The sequence below is a fragment of the Rhipicephalus sanguineus genome, chromosome 5, assembly GCF_013339695.2.
Source record: "Rhipicephalus sanguineus isolate Rsan-2018 chromosome 5, BIME_Rsan_1.4, whole genome shotgun sequence".
In the NCBI taxonomy this organism is placed as follows: domain Eukaryota; kingdom Metazoa; phylum Arthropoda; class Arachnida; order Ixodida; family Ixodidae; genus Rhipicephalus; species Rhipicephalus sanguineus.
This window is the reverse complement of record NC_051180.1, coordinates 184,597,488-184,613,377: the sequence shown is the minus strand read 5'-3', so window position 1 is coordinate 184,613,377 and position 15,890 is coordinate 184,597,488. Positions and strand designations below refer to the sequence as shown.

The following is a 15,890-nucleotide window of genomic DNA, read 5'->3' as shown; positions in this document are numbered from 1 at the left end:
CCAAAATACGTTAAATGCTCTTTGAAATATTTTACGTCACGAATTACAATGTTCGGCGCGAAATTTAAAAAATGAAACTTTGAACTTGGTTTTCTCCGCTAATAATAAACCTATGGTCGTGAAATAAACTACACAAGAGTTCTCCGAGCACACTTTATCAATCTAAACCAATTCATTGTTTCTCTTTAGTGTCCCTTTAAGGCCTTTGGTTCAAACGCCTTTGGTTTAGCTATAATTTTCGCAACCCTTCTCATTGTCTCCGAAAATTAAGACGCTCTTAGATCTGCAATGCCGTTCTTCTTGTCTGATATCACGGCGGGATTTTCTGATCCGATAGCGGTCTATTTGCCTAGATGGCTTCGAGTGCGATCAAAGCTCGAATTATCATCTCACCTCTACATACAACGACCATATAGTACTTTCATTATTTTTTTTTATTTCGTTCCTACCCTCCTGCTCCTATAGGACCTTTCAAGATCTGCACAGCAGCATGCCATATATACGCCAAGAGAATCCTCTCTTGAGTCTTTTAGCTAAGATCTTTATCTCTCTCGAATTATCCATTTACCGAGTCCCGCCTCTGTCTTCCGCACAACCCGAACAGACTTAGCGAAAAATGCGAGACATTTTGCGAAAAATGCGAGACGTTGCGGGGAAACGGAGACACTGTAATGCTGGCCATGTGCTCCTAAGTGAGACTTGTTTACGTTCCTCTTCTATAGAATTGCACAACACCTTAGGATGGTCAGGATGCTCCCGGTCGAGGAGGAGAGCCTAGCCATCTGAGCCGTAGATGCTGTGGATCGATGATCTATTCTAAAGTGGCGTGAATACCTAGCTGCATGAGGCGTTCCGTGCTAGTAGTACTCGAAGGGACCCCTAGTACTCATTTGATACTCTTGCGTATCGGGAGATTGAGCTTAGTCTTTTCATGACCCTGCCAGCTGTGCATGGCAGCAACGTAAATAATGTGGCTCATTAAAAAATCGTGGAACAGACTTAGTAAATTGTCCTCCCTGAGGCACTTCGAGAGTTAGAGACCTATAGTGATAAGCCGAACCATGCTTGCCGTTTTTGCTGTGATCTTGTTCATGGTCTGCCCATTAGTGTCATTAGCCTCTATAAGCTATGCCAGGAACTCTGACTGACCTCTACCCTAGGGATGAGATGACCAGAGCTGGTGAGAAGCTTTATATTGATGTCCGAAAGGGGAACCCAGCCCTTAGGTTTGACACCCCTTCTGTTGGGTCTGTATACAGTAAAAGTTCCGATTTGGACGGAGAGAGTCGGAGTCCGGTGCCACTAAGGAAAACCTCGGTAGAGTGCCTCCTCTACTCTGCCCTCGCCGCCACCCGTACACCAGACGGTGATGTCGTCGGTGAAAAGGGTGTGACCTATGCCCTCTACTTGCGAGAGCCTCTTGGAAAGCCCACATAGAGCAATATTGAATAAAAGTGGTGAAACTACTGAACCTTGTGGCTTACCTTTAGGGCACCGTGCTTTAGGGCCAAGAACGAAGGCTTTTGATTCGAGATCCTCCTATCTTAATCATGACCATTCTGCTTTTGAGGAAGGAGCTGATGAATGCGCGAAACCTATGCCCCAAGCTAAAACTAGAAGTGGAGTTGAGAATATGCGTGTGCTTGAGATTGTCAAAGGCTTTCTCCAGGTCTAGGCCTAGGATTGCCCTGACATCTCTCGTTTGAACGTCGATAATCTGGTGTTTGATCACTTTCATGGCGTCCTGGGTCGATAATGCCGGTCGGAAGCCAATCATGTTATACGGAAAGAGACCGTGCTCTTCAATGTGTTCAGTAATGCGGTTGTTAATGACGTGTTCGGCCACCTTGCATATACAGGGTGTAAGCGATATGTGCCTTAGATTAGAGAGATCCAGTGGGCGTCCCAGTTTTGGTATAAGGATCACAGACGCCACTTTCCACGATTCCGGGACGGTGCACTGTTCCCACACCTTGTTAATCTCATCCGTGAGCATTTGTATGGAAGCGTCGTCCAGATTACGAAGGAGTGGATTAGAGATCCCGTCCGGGCCTGGGGCCGATCGCCCATTCAATCTCATGAGAGCCCCCCTCACGTCAGCCGTGCTGAAAGGTTCGTCTAGGGTCTCGACGTGCGAACCCTCGCAAGGAGGATAGTCGGCGTCGAACGAGAGATCAACCGGCAGATATCTTTCCGCGAGAATTTTGAGTATTTTTCGTTCTGAGTCTTCCCGTTTGGCCATATGGAGGATCTTGTCTATTCCACCCCTCTGGTTGGATTTCGAGTTTGATTCATTGAGCAAGTGCTTCAGCAAGTTCCACTTGCCCCCCGTGCGCATCTGGCCATCGACCGAGTTACAAACCTCGTCCCACTGTTACCTAGAGAGCGTCTGACAGTGCTCCTCAATCTCGCGATTCAGGTCAGCGTTCTTTTCTTTCCGCAGCCTACGGTTGAGCTTCCGTCCCTTCCATCGAAGGAGATGAACACTTTTAGCTTCGAGCAAATGCGCTAGTCGGCTATCCATCATGTCGACCTTAAGATCAGTAACTATGGGCTCGGTGACCGCAGCCACATCCTCTTTGAGCTGTGCTACCCAGTGGTCGAAAGACTCCGGTGACTACCGGTCCTCATCGCCCTTCACCCTGATTTTGCGGAAAAGATCCCAATCCGTGAATTTAAATTCCCTTGGGGGCCTGCTTTGCACTTCCATCGAGGTGGCGAGAATGTAGTGATCACTGCCGAGACTTTCGTTAAGGTTGTACCTGGTTATCGACCCTGAGTTCGCCACAAGCCCCGCCACGGTGGTCTAGTGGTAAAGGCGCTCGACTGCTGACCCGAAGGTCGCGGGATCGAATCCCGGCCGCGGCGGCTGCATTTTCGATGGAGGCGAAAATGTTTGAGGCCCGTGTACTTAGATTTAAGTGCACGTTAAAGAACCCCGGGTGGTCGAAATTTCCGGAGACCTCCACTACGGCGTCTCTCATAATCATATCATGGTTTTGGGACGTTAAACCCCAGATATTATTATTATTATTATATGAGTTCGCCACAAACGTTAGGTCCGGGGTAGTGTCTCTGGAGCATGAATTGACAGTGCTCGTAGGGAAGGACACCAGGGGGCGCCAATTAGTGCGGATGTGTAGAGTGCATCGAGGCACCCTGCGGATGTGCGAACACCGGCTCCTGTTTCGGTAGAAACTTTGTGGTCCCTGTGGTTGAACTTTACGCCATTCGACGCAGTTTGCTCTGAGGATCCCACCGATAACGGACTTTTCTCAGCGGCTAGAGAAGTTCAACATAATGACCCCGTGCAGCGCTATATTGAGCCGCGTTTGGAACGATTAGTAACAAAAGTGGTAATTATACGAAATAGGAACAACCAAGAGGCGAAGCTCACGAACACGATTAGTGCGCTCGGTATTAAATGTATACCCCATACTAATTATGTACTACGCCCACAAAACCGCACTGAACCTGGTTTTTGTGCATTGCTTGGTGCTTCATCCGGCATGACGTCACGGCAATGAACGAGCGTTATTGGCTGCCGCATTAATACACACTAGCACCGTGTTAAACACGAGTGCGTTTGCCACGGCTTTCAAAGGTGTTCACTGTTCCTGCGTCCAGTGGCGTAGCCAGAATTTTTTTTTTTTTTTGGGGGGGGGGGGGCTGGCATGTCAAAACACACACACACACACACACACACACACACACACACACACACACACACACACACACACACACACACACACACACACACACACACACACACACACACACACACACATGTACACACACACACACACACACACACACACACATATATATATATATATATTTTTTTTTTTTTTTTCGTGTAAGCGCTCGAGTCGCAATTCGCTAACAGTTCAAAAGCATACGCTTAACAGTCGCTAACTATAAGACAAGTTCTAAAGGAAACAAAAGCTAGCATGCGCCATGCCAAGGAGTCGAGCAATCTGCAAGAGTGCTGGCGAGCCTTCTTGCGTTGGATGGAACTGCAGAGCAGTTTTGCTCGGGAGTCTAGTTTTGCCACCTATGCAGGTGGCATTCTCAGTATATATACACTGGCAATAAATGAGCGGAGATCGACCAGTGTCGCATACGTCCTTGTAAACGTCCAGTAGGGGGCCGCGGCTGTTGTTGCAAGCCGATGGTTTAAGACGAATGAACCACGATTCCAGTAGTTCTCCTTTGCCCCACTTTCGTTCCCGAGCCAACATCGTCGCATTGTTTGAGTCGAAGCTATGTCCTGTGCAGGGGTGTGCATGGGTGCATATGTGGCGAAACGTCAATGTCAATTTGTTAATAATTGTTTTTTTAATTGGAGTAAACAGTTTACAATAATGAATTCACCCGTATTTTAGAACATTTTTGCATCCAAAGAGATGTGTAAATCTTGCACCTGCTATTTTCTGCGATTTTCTTCGTTCGCAGCCCGCGCGGCACACGGCCATTTCATCGTTTTATAGCCCTGACACAAGGGCACTCTCAAGTCCTTTACGTGAGGCGACATCTTCCAGAAAGGCCTTAATGTGCAGTGATCACTGTTAGAAGGTGCCACTCTAGCGTCGCCAGCGCGTAGTCGGCGACGTGAATGACAGCAGGTTAGGTCGTTCCGTACACAAGCAGACACAGCGAAGGGATCAGAGACGTGTTTGGAAAACAAAACAACTTTAATCTAGCAGTATCGCAGCTCCAGGAATTTCAGCAGTACAACACTTAAAGCAAACTAACATACGTATTTTTGAGCCATAAAACCCAAGATAACTAACATACGTATAAAATCGATCAATCATTTAAAAGAGGCAAGTAGCACACAATTAACAAACAGTAGTAGATATTTACGCAGGCCGTACATCTAGGTTAACAGCGGACGTTAATGGAGTTAACAGTAGCTAAAGATTTGAAACTTAGAAAGTATAAACAGATGAAGGCATACGTGCCTTCAGGCGGCGGAAGCGTTGAGCCCCCGACGATCGGATGAAAGAAGTCACAGAGAGGTCTGGCACGACTGCGATGTCGGTGGAGTTTCAACGTTGATCTTTCCAGGGGATAGTGCTTGAAGGCGATCTCAAGCAAGTTGAGCTAACTTGAGATTGAAGTTCCGATGCCTTGCATATATTAATTACGTGTATCAGCTAGACGAACGGCTAAGTTTAGGTGGCTAGCCGATACAGAGCCACACTATATAAAAACTTCCAGAAGGGATATTTGCTGATGTGATTTCTACACCACGTTAAACAAGCAACTAGACTGATTAGCAGGGCGATATCTCTTCGTGTCTCCCGCTTCTCTTCTTGGGGCAAAAGGGACCTCCACATGCATGGGTCCAATCATGCGCATTTCGTTGTTACCAACTCGGCCCTAAAAATATATTGACCACGCACCTTTTTAATTATGGGAGAGTACTCAACTGAACGAGAGTGGCAACATACGGCTTTCCCACCTACAGTTTTCACCGTGAGAATGGTCTCTTTCCTTGGCTCTCAACCGGTGCGTCTTGCAGTCTATGCCTGGTCCGGGGTATATCGCGGTGCCTAGATCCCGAAGCAGTGCCGTCGCAAAACCTTCCTGTCCGGCCCTTGGACCGTCCAAAACACACCGAGCGTCGCCGGAAGTCGTTCGGCACAAGGGCGGCGAGAGTGACTTTGTCTCGATGTTGTTCTTTTACGCTGCATATTCGGACGTGGTCGGCCTCATACTCATAGACTGCCTCTCCTTCCGTTAGCAGCCGCGATGTGCTGAAGTGCCGGTCAACGAACTCGTTGATGCCAGAGGACCGGCAGAGTAACTGAAAACGAGATACGGTAATTGTAATTAGTAGTCGAACAAGCGATTCACACGTGCTGGCATGATATCACATCATTCAATGTATACCCCTCGCAGAGAAGCACACGAAGCGAAAGCGTGGATCGTCCGGCAACAGTTCTGACTAAAGGGGCACTCACCACGAGCGTTGTGGACATTACTGTTATTGCGGCAAAATGACTTATGGCTTACTTTAAGAAATAATCTCGCAAACGTAATAACCAATGTTGAAGCATCGTTTGCACTCGGTCATTTGATTACGCGCTGAAAACTAGGGCAAGGCGTTGCCGTGAATTGTGCGCGGCAGTCCGCGCCGATCGAAACGGTACCTCTCGGCCGTGCAACTTCCACGCAAAAGCAAGATATAGGTGCGCGATGTCGCGCTTGCCTCAGTAAACATAAATGTACACGGGATGCGAGGATCCTTCGAGTTACAGATTATTAGGTAAATTACATAACTCACCTTGTACAAGAATGACCTCTTCACGTTCGGTGTCCATGGCTCCGCGCGCACTCGCTCCGTCGAGAGTGCACGACGCGACGATGACAGCGCGTTGGCTCACGAAAAACCTTTGCTTGCAAACACACTGATTGCTTCACAGCTAATACAAGTGCATTCAACGCTTGCAAAACGAGAAAAACCGTGGCCGAACACTGGCGACGTCGAACACTCCGCGCCCTCGGTACCACGTAATGCCGTTTTATACGTCACAGAGAGATTCCGGCAGACGGCGCCACGGTATGTCCTCGCCGCCATACTCAGTTCAAGACGTTCCCGCCGCAACGGTGTATTCGCAATACCTTCTCTATAGCTTAATCCCGAGCGTCCGGCTAGTCAACAATAGTTACTCATTCGCGGTAGCACGGCATCAGCGTGGGAGAGCGAAGCCCGTTAAGGCCAACTCCGGAGATTTTTTGGCCATGTCAAAGTAATTTATTTATTTATTTATTTATTTCAATACCCTAAAGGCCCAATTGGGCATTACATAGGGGGGGATTTAAGTGAATACATACATTTCAAACAACATAAACAGAAAACAAAATACCAAAAAAGAAAACAATAAAAAGGAAACAACAGCGAGTACATCGAATGAGAGCATCAAGTCAGATACGTTCACCAACATTACTCGCATACACATTCGTTAGTACAATTTTTAATAATGATGAAAAGACCTATAGAAATTACATCGAGGAACACTGAATATGTATCTGGAGCAAGAACAGCAGACGAAACGAGGGCAATCAAACATAGGTCAGCCATACTATTCACTATGCAAATAGCCCTGAAGCATCGAGTTAAATATGGAAGGATCTGTTTTTTCGGCAATGTTAGGTGGAAGAGAATTCCACTCGATTATGCATAATGATAGTGGCGAATTTCGAAACTTCTTGGTCCTGGCAAAAATGGGGGCTACCTTGTGCGCATGATCGAGGCGGGTTGAAGTATGAGGGGCTGGAAAGATATGAGACTGGGCGAAGGATGAGTTGCTGTGATAAAGTGAGTGAAAGAACGATAGTCGCGTATGTCGCCTGCGCATGGCAAGTGTGGTAAGGCTAAGGTCTGCTTTTAGTGAAGAAACACTTATGTAACGTGAGTAGGATGATGAGATGAACCGAGCAGCTTTATTCTGTACCATTTCGAGCATGTTAGTAAGACCAATTAGGTGAGGATGCCATATGATTGAAGCGTATTCTAGGGATGGCCGAATCAGTGAATTGTAAGCGCGCAGTCTTGTGTCCCTATTAGTAAAATGCAAGCGACGTTTAAGGAGGCCAAGTTTCTTGAGAGCCTTATTAGTAGTACACTCTATGTGTGCAGTCCAGCTTAGATCTGAAGTGAGTATTACGCCCAGATACTTAAATGACGTGACTTTTTCAATTATCGAGTCATTTATTTTATAAGAGCTAGAGCATGCAGGAGTGATATTAGTAAACATTAAGTGCTTGGTTTTTTCGACATTAATTTCCATCTGCCAATTGTTGCACCATTCCCTTAACCTTGTTAGATCTTCCTGTAATTCTGCAACGTCATCTGTGCAAGTTATTTTCCTGTATACAATACAATCGTCCGCAAAAAGACGGATTGATGAACTTATGTTAGATGCAATGTCGTTAATGTATACTAAAAAGAGAAGCGGTCCAAGCACACTGCCTTGGGGCACACCAGATGTTACACGGTAAATGGTGCTTTTATGTTCCTGAGACGCTCCTGTTACGGGCCCGATAGCAGAAATACTCGGCAAATTGGAGCATAATTTTAAATAAGCAAAAAAGCGCAACACCGAAACCGAAACCCAACCGAGTGTACTGACTACGTATGACGTAGACGTTGTTACGAACGAACCGGAAGTCGTGCAAGGCATGCCGGTCACGCCGGCGCGGAGTATGAAAACTGTGACAGCCGGGACGACCAGCGAAGCACCGGCCAAACCAACGCTGTCTGTCGCCTCGTGCACAGCAGACGCTCGCTGTAGCGGCCTAAGTAGCCTAAGCGCCGAAGTTAGCGGTGCCCTCGGCTGCGTCACTTCCGCCGCCTTGCCAACACTGACGTCACAGACGCAATGTTGCCAATAATTGTGGGAAGCCAGGAGGGCATTTGCAGACAATCTTTAAAATTCATTTGCAAACAATCTGCGCATGTCTCAAGCCTGTAATTTGGCATAAATGACGGAAACGTGCAAAGGAACGTACCCAGCGAATTTCACTGAGATCCATCGACCTCGAAAAATCGCCGGAGTTGGCCTTTAATGAGCGTGTCGATGCGTCGGAAAACGGCAATCCATGGCACTATGCCTCTGCAGGGTATTTCTGACGGTCACGCGCAGCTCATCCAGCATGGCAGCCAGTTACAGGGCTGTCGTTATAGTGAACTAGAATTTCTAGTTCACTATACCGCCGTGGTCGCAGCGAGGACAGCCAGCCTCGAGTTACTGTATATGCTACCTTAATGTAGCATATACAGTAATGCTAAGCCAGCCCAAATCAGCAATGTTCGCACCGAAGTGTCTTTTCGACTGTGGAAAGGAATTCTAGAAAAAATACAGATAATTTCCGGCGCAGGTGGCTGTTTTGGTCGGCGGTACATGACAGTACGAAAAAATTTCAGGGGGGGGGGCTGTAGCCAGGTGAGCCCCCCCCCCCCTGGCTACGCCACTGCCTGCGTCTTTTCATGACCTTGGCGACAAAGAGCGACTTGACCGCATCTGCGCTCTGCAAGGAAGAAGGAAAATGCGTTAGTCTCTTTTTCCCGTGTGACAACCGCGTGCCTTTGACGAGAGCAGGGCTCACTGTGAATCATAACGTGGCACAAGATGTAAGAACTGACATATATTGTACTAAGATTACACCCCATGCAAAGAATCAGCCTCATGAGGTGCTGTACTACCCGTGAGAGATGCTTACGCTTGACGGATATATATATATATATATATATATATATATATATATATATATATATATATATATATATATATATATATATATATATATATATATATATATATATATATATATATATATATATATATATACACACAAGGTCAAAGTGGTGCTTCCTGCGCCAAGCGAGCAAAACAAGCAGTTTCAGGCGATAAATCTGGGCTAACAAAACTGGGGCAAGCAGCTGGCAGCGTAGCGAAGTTGGAGCGTGCAGAAATGTCGAAAAAGCCTGCTGTATCAAACATAGCAACAAGCTTCTAAATGTAGACTAGAAAGCAACGCTCCTGGTATTTATGATCTCTTTAAATGCAAGACGGCTAGCGTTGCGAAACGCTCAACAGCCAGCGGGAAAACAGCGAAAGATCACCGCGAAACCACCAAAGAAAAAAAAAAAAAAAAAGGGAGCCGCAAGGACGCGCGCGCCGGCCGCGTGAGGCCATGACGTCACGTTTCGAGGAGGCTTTCACCTCGGACGTGACGTACAGGAAGCGACACAGGCGGCACTGGCGGCGCTGGCGGCTCCAGCGTGCGCTGTGCAAACCCGATGCAGATTGCTCATTGTTCGCTTGGTTCATCCATCCGAGCTTCAGCGTAGGCTACGCGACAGGTGTTTTTCTTACGCGACACGCGTTGTTACTGGGCCGGGCTATCTACGCCGTGGGGCTGCTGTGGTGCGGGAGTTGTGACCGAGAATCTGTCGCTATGCGTCCGAGGCGTTGCCAGTTACCTCGGTGGAAGCAAAAGAAGCGGCGATGACAACGAACAGCATTAGTGTGCCTACGGGCTCCTAACGTCTGCGTCGAGGGCTGGCTGCTGCGAGACGCTGCATCGAGTTACGACGATCGTCCAGCCTGAGCCGCGCTTGGATTGTGATAAGACCGGCGTCCCTCGAGTGGAAACATCGCGCGGGTCGTCGCTGTGATTGTCGAGTGTGTAAAGTGTCAACGATCGCCATGATGAACTTAAAAAAGTGCAGCAGTGTGCGGTCAACGATTCTGCAGCTGCTGCTGGCTGTGAGCCTCCTGCAGCTCGGTACCGACCCGGACCCCGTGCGTGTGAACCGGCGGGCAGACCCCGTGCGCAGCGTGCGCATCGGGGTCCAGTCTGCATTCACTCACACGCACAGTCTTACGCCTCCGTTGCTCATTCATCCCAAAAGTGTCGATGCCTTCGACGCGAATCCCGTGTTCGCCGAGCTGCACGAACTGGGCATTCCGTCGCTGCTGCGGCGTGTTCGAACGCGGGTGTTCGCCTACCTGGCCGAGGATCCGGGACCGCCGCCGCCCATCTCGAACGAAGTGGCCGCCGCGTCCGAAAGCGACTCTCCGAGCGACGCATCCGGCGCGAGCAGTAACCTGACGCAAGAGGTAACTTTTTTTTTAGCGCCCGCGTTTACGTGACTCATATAATCATCCAATCGATACCGTCCCGTCTTGCCCGGTAAACACGAGGTCTTTAACGCGTGGGCAAAGAATTAGAAATACATAAAAGCGAGTTTGTCCGTGGCGCCCAAGGGAACGGCCTCTTCAGGTGCGCTTCCTCCTACGAGAGTCCGCCCTCTCTCCCCTTTGAGACTGGCGTATTTTGTTTTCCTCTCTGGATGTGGCCCGTAGTAACAATGACGTTTGGCTGCCAGCGTTCCCACACTCGCTCGCCTTGTCACGTGCATCCGAAATTGCTTTCGTATGTCTCATATTTGCTGCGCATGTGTGCTTCTTGATACGCAACTGGTGCAATCGAGGGGCTGATATGCACATTGCTGCACCGGTGAGAACAGAGCAGGATACATTGGCGTACTACATCAATGGCAGGCTTTGTTCTTGACGCGGAAATGTCTGCAGTGATCTAATTCTGTTGCCGATAACTTTAAGTAATTCAATACACATTTACGAAGACAGAGATCGGGTACTCAAGTAGATAATAAACATGTCTTATTTACATAATAATAAAAATGATAATGTTACATATGCATTGTGCTATGCAGAACTCAGCCACGCCATTGAGTGACCTCTCAGCTTACGTGACTGTTCATTGATTGACTTTTGTAAACCCCGCTACTGGAGTTAGTCTCAGACTGATTCTGTGAATGATGCCGCCTGGCTGTAAATAAAGGAAACGGAGACGCATTGCTATTTCTTGCGTAGTTTGCGCTCGTTCATTTGGCTTTGAGACGGCGCACTTGGCGGCTGTCATCGCTCCAAAAAAAAAAAGTGTTGCCACTCGCTCTCGCATTTGTCACAAGACGACAAACACCGTAGAGCAGCGGCGAGCTCTGTGCACGGGTCCGGCTGACGCAAGATAGGGCAAGCGAATCGTCCAGGAGGCCGCAGGAAGTGCGCTGTTGCTTTGACGCGCACGGCGATGAAGCTTCGTGCGACCGCGTTTTGCTTTCGCGTTGATGAAAGCGCGGGCGACGCGGCATTGGCAACACACCAGAGCGCCTCGCCGTGCAACTCTTGGCGATTTCAAACAAAGGATTGCTGCTCTCGTTTCTCGTGCGCACGGATTACGCTTTTTGAACGGCTGTTTCGCCACTGTGCGCTATGCAGCTGACTTGCCACATAGGTAGACTCACCCTTTCTCTGCGCATTGCTGCGATGTTGTTGAGCACGCAGCGTGACTTCCGCCGGCCGCTTTTGGTTGTTCCGCGGTCAAAACGGCGACAGACAGTACTCGTCAGTCGTCGTGATAACAGGGACCACGTTTACACACGAGAGGAGCGCGACCAGCCACAACGAAAAGCTCGACAGGGAACTTGTGTGGCTCTCGATCTGTGCGATTTCTTCCTTTCATTTGGTTAGGACACTGACAGTGAGTCCACCCGTTACAAAGGGTACATTGGTCACAAATGTCAGTCAATCAACACGTCAGCGATACAGCAACTGTGCATGTGTCGAATAAACGAGGAGTTCGTGCTCTGTTTTCATGCGGCCAAGACCGAGTGATGCATCGTCCGAAGAAGCCTGTCCCTGCAGAAGAGGCCTTTCGAGTTCCCGGGAGCTTTTCTCCTTGCTTCCTCTTGGCACTTTTAGCGTGGAAAGAAGCGTGCGGGAAATACGAAGGTAGGCCTAAAAGGAAAAATAGTCGCTGCGCGCATAGAAATGCGCAGGAAACAGCTGCTTTCCGCCGCACCTGACGCGCGGTGCACATTTCCTGCAGCCGGCGCGACGGGACAGCGTCGAAATTGGTCACCGGCTGCATCACAAAATGCGTTGAGATATTGCCAGACAGTAATATTCACAAAATATGCTCATTTTCAAAGGCAAAATGCTCAAAGCGATACCGATAGCATCTGCACTGCTGGTAAACATAGCTGGTTTCGTGAGCAGTAAGCAGCGCGTTGACAACTCTTTTCAACAAAGCTTGCCGCCATAATCCCCCTCTGGATGGTTGTAAATATGCGTGCCCCCCACCCCCCGTAAAGGCACTGCCGAGGCAAGGACGTCTGCCTTCTTACTCCTATGCAAGTCAATAAAGGTGCTCTCTCTCTCCGTTGCAAAGCTCTGCAGGGGGAGAGCGCTCGCACGGAGCAGGGCAGCCAGCACAAACTGGTGGTGGTGTAGGGGTTTCGTCTCTCTTTTTTCTTTTTTGTAAATTCGAGAAGCTGCCTTTCAGCATACGATATCGTGTGGATATCGTGTGGAGGTGTTTCAGCTTGTCGATATCGTGTGGAGGTGTGTTTCGCGTGCAGTTGCGCGACGCGCACTTTAATTATTTGAATATGTTCTAGGTTATGTTAGCCGTTGATATTTTGTAGATGCGTGTGTGTGCACATAAATTTATACACAATTGATCTCGCCTTCAAAATTTTGCGGTTGATGTGTTGGACCCCGATGTCTGCTGCCCGTCGGACGCGTCAGTTGGGTGATTTTCGACACTCCAGTGACGTGGAAAGTCGTCGGTGGTGCGCCTGAGCATGGGCAGGTGAAGCTTGCGAGGGGCTTGGGACACGAGAGTTGGTTTGAATCCGTCTCAGCGTAAAGCAATTTTGGTGGGTGTCGCAAGCGCCCTTTGTCCCGGTATCTGTTGTGGAGAACTTGATCCGAAGCAAACCGTCCACGGAAAAGAAGAGCACGAATCTATCTCGACATTGACCAGGTCGCTTAGCCGCTTATCACGTGTACGCCGTCAGGTGAAGGCCGAGCGGGGCGGGCCTCCCCTATCTCAATTTTTGAATATGTATACACCCAAGGTCTTCAGGTCTTCCCATAAGCACGGCCGGTCTGGAGGCGCGCGCTCGCTCCTTCTTTTACGGCCTGCGCACGGGGGGCTGTTGCTACCTATGGCCGCAATTTCGTGGGGGCGCTCCGAGCCAACTGCTACCCAACTCACTCCCGGCTGTTGCGGAGGCTAGCGCGCGCAGGGAGTGCTCGGCTTCCGACTTACCATGGCGCTTTCTGAAGTTACTCTATATGGTATTCATGGTACCAATGCGATAGAAACATGGTAGCAAGTATATATGATGACTCTGGTAAATTCCGCTTTACAGAAGTGGTGGCGCAGGCCGCTCATAAGCCCGCTTCTGTTGCTCGGCAAAGCAGCGACGCGGTTATAACACAGCCTTGTTTTTTTTTAGGTTTCTGTAACTTCGAGAATAAGTAAGAGGATGAACATTGCATTTGGTTGAGGAAACGGTTTAATCATGGTTTAGGAAACGTTTATTTCAAATGTATGTGCCGGCCGTCGCTGTACTTGAAAATAACAAAATTGCACATTTTTTGTTGGAGGCATCTTAATTCGTGCTTTAATATTAAAACAAATACTTCAAAAAAAGTGAAAGTCACTGCATAATGGGGACGGCCACGCAGCAGACGAAGAGGAAACATAAAAAACTTTCAGAGAATCCTTTCAATGGGAAACAATGTTTTCCTTGGTACTACAACAATATGCGCATGGAGAACTGAAAAAAAATCACTGCTGGTAAAACAGCGATGATCACAGTTTAAAGGAGTCAAGTCTGTCACAGCCTGATATGCTTCCGCGACGGCTTGTGAATAAAACCGGAAGGCCTGTCATTCTGATCTGTTAACTTTTTTTGTGTAGTTAATAAGAAGAATCCGGAGAAACTTCTCAGAAATAATATGAGCCAGCACTCTCGCGTGACTCTTGTCCACACCTTCCGGACAGTCCAGAAGTGGCGAATCTTCAAGGTATGGCTCAACAGTCAATTGCAGAGTCTCGAGGATTTTCGTTCGAGGAAGATATTTGACTGCTTTCTCGAAGAACGTCACAATTGTGTCCAGCATTGATAGTAACTCCGGCTTTGGGTAGTGTAGATCATAGGCTTCTTGCTGACAGAGAAGATGATACAAAGGACTGCTCGCTCTCTGATCTCTTGCGTTCCTTTTCGGAAAAGCGGATTCCGCATCCACATTTCGAACGAGAACGGTATTCTATCGCATACAGTGTGAAGAACTCAACAATGCAGCCTTTCAACGAAGCCCCACCAGGTGTTGACTAATCCCCTCTGTGACGTTGTAAATATGCGTGGCCCACCAAAAATGCACTGCTGTGGCAGCTGGGGTTCTTAACGTGTACCTAAACCCAAGTTCCCGTACGGGCCTCAAGCATTTTCGCCTCCATCGAATATGATGTGGTCGGGTCTTAAAAAATATTGTTGTTGCTAGTAGCGCTGCGTGTGCGTCTTCTATTGCCGAGAAAGGCAGACTGTCCCCACACGCACCCTTCACCGCTTGCTACAACCGAAAGAAGTAATTAGCACGAGAAATTGGCCGGGAAAAGCTGGTTTACAACACGAAGCGCATGCGGTGAAACGCGCTTTGGGCGGTTGGCTCGCGACGCCCTCACGCGGAGCGCGCCGTCGTGACTGTATAGAAAAAGTTCCATTGTACTCCCGGCGGCTGCTCAGGCCGTAAGGGAAGGAGCGAGCGCGCGCCTCTAGACCGGCCGTGCCATAAGCAGACTCGGAAAAATCCTGTATCCGCCCCTTACGGCAACGTCCTCGCCACCAGTGCACCTCAAGCGTCATTCGACTCTGCAGCTTTGTCGTCACGGGCTCTGATAGGCGCCGTCACACAGTACTGATTTCGACTACGTGGGGTCGTTTACCCGTGGAATAAGGTCGCTTAGCTTACATCCGTACGCGATCGTTCTCGCGCTCGGCAATGAACTAACTAGCGATTTAAAAAAAAAGACCAGCATGTTTAATGAGTTTCATTTAATGGTCTAAACAGATTAATATACGCGAACTCAGAATCATAACTGGTGGTAAACAGCGGGGGAAAAAAAAAAGTTACAACTTGACAACACTTTCTTCTGCATGGCAACAGTTTGGGTGAGTGGACGTGTCAAGCACTCGCTCATATGCGGTCCAGTTTCGTCGCCTTTCAACGTCTGCGCAATAGCAGTGGCCGTAGAAACTTGTCTCGGCTCTTCCCCTCCCTCACTACCTTCCCTCCTGCACACGACCGTTGTAGTGTCCTCGCCACACTTATGGCGCTCACGAATTGTTGCTGAACATTGCTGAATCTAGAGTGTCTCATTTTCTGTCGAGCCCACAGTAGTGCAGGCGAAGTGAGAGCACTCGACTGGTATTTCTCATGTTATACCTCAGGCGATCAGCTGCTATGAAAAAAGGAATCCATCGATTAAGCACCCAGTTC

The 15,890-nt window shown here is 48.7% G+C and overlaps 1 protein-coding gene and 1 long non-coding RNA gene across 4 annotated transcripts in view; one reads left to right on the top strand and one right to left on the bottom strand.

Annotated features, from left to right (window-relative positions):
* LOC119394507 (endoplasmic reticulum membrane sensor NFE2L1) overlaps positions 1-15,890 on the top strand; it is a 179,391-nt gene that overhangs the window by 19,466 nt on the left and 144,035 nt on the right. For 2 of the 3 annotated variants that reach the window (XM_037661813.2, XM_037661812.2), the window contains exon 1: positions 9,802-10,634. The exons of the other annotated variant lie outside the window; for it this stretch is intronic. In XM_037661813.2, the coding sequence (XP_037517741.1) occupies positions 10,221-10,634 (414 nt within the window). In that variant the 5' untranslated portion in view covers positions 9,802-10,220. Of the gene's footprint in view, positions 1-9,801; positions 10,635-15,890 lie in introns of those variants that run through there. 3 annotated transcript variants of the gene reach the window in all.
* Positions 8,774-12,561, bottom strand: LOC125758491 (uncharacterized). Its single transcript, XR_007416126.1, has 2 exons — positions 11,843-12,561; positions 8,774-9,039 (listed from the first exon to the last, which is right to left on the bottom strand). It is a non-coding gene; the product is annotated as an uncharacterized LOC125758491 (long non-coding RNA).